Source organism: Temnothorax longispinosus, chromosome 8 (genome assembly GCF_030848805.1).
Source record: "Temnothorax longispinosus isolate EJ_2023e chromosome 8, Tlon_JGU_v1, whole genome shotgun sequence".
NCBI lineage: Eukaryota > Metazoa > Arthropoda > Insecta > Hymenoptera > Formicidae > Temnothorax > Temnothorax longispinosus.
Genome location: NC_092365.1, coordinates 6,377,698 through 6,383,029, shown reverse-complemented (window position 1 = coordinate 6,383,029; position 5,332 = coordinate 6,377,698). Strand labels below are relative to the sequence as shown.

General features: G+C 36.8%; 1 protein-coding gene across 1 annotated transcript; it reads left to right on the top strand.

The window, feature by feature from the left end:
- Nucleotides 1–705: 705 nt before the first annotated feature.
- LOC139817834 (uncharacterized) lies at nt 706–5,332 on the top strand. Its single transcript, XM_071786120.1, has 5 exons — nt 706–741; nt 1,179–1,314; nt 1,417–1,709; nt 2,439–2,847; nt 4,593–5,332. Exons 1-5 carry the CDS (start codon nt 706–708, stop codon nt 4,607–4,609), a joined length of 891 nt encoding a protein of 296 aa, XP_071642221.1. The 3' UTR covers nt 4,610–5,332.

Below are 5,332 nucleotides of genomic sequence, written 5' to 3'. Positions count from 1 at the left end.
CTTGGCGCGCCACGCGTGCGTGCGAGCGTCAGTGGTGCTCACAAGTCACAAGAGCCTCGATCACCGTCGTGTTCAGACGTGTTAGTTACGGTTTAAGTTACAGAGTGTGATATACTTATATATAATAAAGACAGTATTTAAAGTGTATAAAGATCAACATTGTTGTGTTCCCTGCCCATCTCACCACATTTCAAGTCGTCCCTGATTATATTTCCAATAGGTTATGGGCCCAGGGCACGATTCCCCTGCGTGAGGAACATAGCACGAAAGTGTATATACGAAGTGTGTGAGACGCCGGCGAAGGGCATAGAAAGAGATAGAAGCATCTAGAAGATTAGAGGGTAAGTAAATAATATTCCTCGTTGCTGACGAGCAAAACGAGAGAATTCTCAGTTAATAAGAATGTTCGTTCGATAAATACTGTTACAAGGAGATAGATGTTTTTGCCATTTTTCTCGAGAAATAGAAATAGAGGTAATAATGGTAATAAGAGAATTAGAGAATAGATGTGTAAAGTGTAATAAAGAAGTAGAGAATAATGAAGGAAAAAGAGATAGAAAATGCCGTTTGGTAACAGGCCGGCGACGTGCGCGTGCAAGTCCGATCGTGAACGGCGAGAGTCATTTCTTTTGGCGCGCGGAATTTTTGGCGCGCAGAACTTGTTGTCGGGCGCGCACGAACACATAATCGATTTCAACTAACAAAATGGCATCGATGCAACATTATGATACACGCATAGATGTATGTACATGCGTATATATAAAACTCTATATGAGTTTATATTTATTTGAAATCGTTATGTATCGGGTCGGTAATCGAGCATGACTTGCTGTGCGGTGTAGCTTGATTACTGTTTAGGGAAGCCGCGTAAATTTGTATGGGCCCCGTGCGTGTGCGTGATCAACCCGAGCTCCCATAGATCTTTTCAGCAGTGCTGGGGATCGCAACGGACAGTGGTGTGCGCGTGCGGATAGCCCTGCAGAGGCGCGTGGTTTTTCTCGCTTTGGGGTTATTGTGAATTGCAGTGCGTTCTATATAGCCTCATAAGCATTAAATTTTTATCGCTGAAAGAGATCTAGTGATAGAAATTGTAAATTATTATTTGTTAATACGAATGTTGGTTTATCTTGTCAAAAGAAGAATGCTAATGTTTAATTGAAATGTAAATCCCGATCTAGATAGAAAAAGAGACAGTGAATCTTTCGGTGGAGGAAGAAGGCCAAGATGCGCTGGTCGACTACGACAGCGATAGCAGCATTATCACGGTAATAGAAAGAGAAAGAAATAGCGAGGAGACAGTAAGAAAAGATAGAGGTAAGAGAGTATTTTTTTTGAAAACAAAGTAGTCCAGAAGAATAATATATATATATATGCATTCAGAGAAAATAAAAATAGTAATTTCAAAATTCCGTATAGAAGCAAAAGATAAAAAGGAGGAGACGGAAAGAAGAGGTGCAATCCCGAAAAAGAACTTGCCTAAAGTCAGAGAGAATATAGATGTGACCAAAGCATGGGAAGAGAACCGTCCAGTACTGCCAATTGGAACCAAAATATTATATGAAAAGCAAGAAAAATTGGTCGCAAAAATGGATAATTCGATGCAGATGCTGGACAAAGTAATGACGAAGGCCACCGAGATGATGGAGAATATAGTGGAAGTCTCCCGTTTAAACTTAGAGAAAGAAAAAGTTAAACTTAGACGTTTAGAGGTAAGCAATAAAGATACCCAAAGTTCAGTAGAAAACAGTAAACAAACGGTTAAAGAACTAGAGGTAGAGTCTAAAAAGAGAAAATTAAATGAAATAACAGTCTGTTCAGCCGAAAAAGATAGGAGTTTAGAGACAATGAAAAGAGCTATAGAATTGGAATTGAACAGTCAAAGGTTGCATATTAGAAGAGAATATAAGCTGACGCAAAAATCCAACTTTGATCTTTGGATGGATTATTTAAAATCTGAGTTAATGAATAACGAGTTGTTAGATGTAATAGATTCAAACATTGGAAGTCCAGAAAATCTCTCCGAATTAAAAGTTGCTAAGAGAAAAAGTCTAGTTAGAGATATAATAATCAATCATTTAGATGAAAACTATCATAAAAGGATTCTACATAAAAAAGATCCGAAAGAAATTTTGAAGAAATTAAGAGGATATAAAAAGAGTGAAGTAAACGTTACTCATGTATCGGTACGAGCTAGACTCTATCAAATTAAAATGAGAAAAGACGAAAAAGTAAGTGATTTTTGTGAACGCTTCGATTCAATAATTAGAGAATATGAATCATGTGAAGATGCGGTACCCCTCGCAGAACAAGAGATTAGATCTGCATTTTATCAGGCTGTGTCAATTAATGTACCAGAGCTGAGGAATGTAGATTTAATTAGAAGACAAACTAATCTTAAAAAAATGAACATAGATGAAATAAAGTTTTTTATGATGCAGTTAGAAGCAGAGACTAAAAACGAGAGAGAAAAATTAGAGAAACCCGAAGTCAGGGTACAGAGGGCTGCTGCAGAAGAGAACATGAAACAAGTGAAGTGCTACAGATGCAACCGAATGGGTCATATGGCGAAGGACTGTCCACTAATAGAATCTGGTGCCTGGTTTTGTTACTACTGCCAGGAGATACGAGGTCACAAGGGTGATAATTGTCCGAGTGCCGAAGCCCAGGCGAACAGAGCTAGAGGAAAAAGATATTTAAATAAAACCGTTAATAAAAACATAAAGAAAAAGGGTAGATTTGTGCAAAAAGGCACAAAAAGAGTAGATAACAAAGGGAAAATAACCAAGATACAATCAGCTGAGAAACCTATATCAACAAAAACAGCAAATGAAGGAGAATCAGAAGAAGGTAAATTATACATGGTTAAATTAATAGAAGATAGAGATAGTTCAAAAGAGGTAGTCAATTTTACTGCAGATTCGGGTGCTACGGATCATATTGTGAATAAGAATTTTATTCTGTCAAATTTTGAAAAATGTAAAGATAGAGTTATTAAATGCGCGAATAAAAATGAGCTTGCAAACATTTCAATAGATGGTAAAGGAGATCTTTCGCTAATAACGAATGAAAAAGAAAAGAGAGTCATTAAATTAACAAATGTAATTGCAGCAAAGGAAGTATCCAAAAATTTACTATATCTAAGAAAGTTGGCTGCAGGGTTCAGTATTTATTTAGATGATAAAGTGTTTAAAGTTTACAATAAACTGACAAATAAAATAGTTTTTAAAGGAATTTACAGATGTAGAGCAGAAACTGTTACACATAGTGAGCTTCCTGAACAATCGCAAACAAACATTCAGAGCAATGAATTATCCATTTCGGAGAAAGAATTAGATGAGAAAGATAATGTTAGTTCTGCGATTGGGAGGGAGAATGAAGGAGAGCTCACAAATGTGAACAAAAATATAGAACACAACAATGCTGAACTCGAGCAAGTCATTAAGTTGGAGGATATACAGACAATAGAGAATATAGAAGAAATGTGTGAAAGCTCAGTAATTGAAAAAGTAAAGAAATTAGAGAAAATAAATGAGGAGATGCTATGGCATGTTAGGTTAGATCATGAGTTGTTAAACTATCTAAGACAGCTACAAAAAGTAGAAAAGAGATTAGAGACAGTTAAGTTTGATAACTCCATATTAGAGTGTGAAGTCTGTATAATGGCAAAGATGGCAAAACTGCCGTTTAAAGAAAACAGAAATAGAGCACAGAGACCACTACAGGTGAAACATACGGACATCATGGTCAAATAAAACCTAAATACTATCCAGGACAAAAGAGGTTTATAATCACCTTAATAGACGGCTATTCTAGATTAGCGAAAGCCTACTCTTTGAAGACGAAAGATGAATCGGGAGAGGCTCTAGAGAAATATCTTATATCCGCCAGAAATCTACTAGGAAAAGAAGAAAAGCTATGCTATGTAAAGTCAGATCAAGACAAGGAATTTACGGGAGGTGCTTTTAAAAAGGTATTAAAAAGAGAAAAGATAGAAGCCATATTTGCACCACCGTATACTCCAGAACACCATGAAGTTGCAGAAAGGTTCAACAGAACGTTGCAAGAGAAAGTAAGAACATATATGTTCGACTCGGGACAAATAAAGAAATTCGGATGCATTGGATATGCAAGAGTACCAAAGCCTACGTCGAAATTCGACAAGACAGCTATTGGTGTGTTGGTGGGATATACTGACACTGGATATATACTATATACTCTGGTATCCAAGCACGAGAAAATTTATAGAGTCATGACAACAGAGCAGCAAGAAACTGCACTAAGAAGGATAGAAGTCACAAACTTAAAATGTTTGATGACGACTTAGAGGAAATAAAGAAAAACTTAGAAGAAAGAGAAGAAACTGGAAACAGAAAACATATGGATGATACTCATGGAGATTTTATCAAGCAGTGTGTTGATTAAGGGAAGGTAAAAGTCGAATGGATTAAGACCAAAGAGAATTTGGCAGACATTATGACAAAACCTTTACCTCTAGAAGCATTTGCGTATCTGAGAGATAAAATAATGAATATAGAGTTTAAACAAAGTTAGAGATTAATTTTATTCGATAACTAATTCTTTTTATGTTTCAGATAAAGAGGAAACTTAGAGAGGACCCGTGGATCGCTCGCACAAAGGGAGGAGTGTTGGGAGAAGACTTTGAACGAGCCATAAGTTCCCGCCCTTCTAGAGGGCAGCTCCCGGTTGGCGGCACGACTTGGCGCGCCACGCGTGCGTGCGGGCGTCAGTGGTGCTCACAAGAGCCTCGATCACCGTCGTGTTCAGACGTGTTAGTTACGGTTTAAGTTACAGAGTGTGATATACTTATATATAATAAAGACAGTATTCAGAGTGTATAAAGATCAACATTGTTGTGTTCCCTGCCCATCTCACCACATTTTAAGTCGTCCCTGATTATATTTCCAATAAAAACATCTCATGACGAAAATATTCGAAAATTTTATCTTTTTAATAACTGTATCTTTTTTTTAGGCAACATTTTGCAAATCAGAAGACTCAGAAATCATGCAAAATTTAGCACACCCAAAAATTCCTACACTGCAGCTTGCTTCAGTGATAAATTAAATTACTTCAAAATATTTTATGACGAAATAATGCATTTTTGTGACGGTGAACGTAAAATACAAAATAATGAGAATTCTTATCATCTAACAATAAGATACGATTACGCAATAATATATTGGAGATTTCGTGACGATGATTACCGAGTCAGATCTCCGAATTTGAACACAGCGAGCTAAAGATTAACGTACAGTTAACGACATCTCCCGACGCTGCCGAGAAACACGTCGGTCGCAATATTTGAATTGTT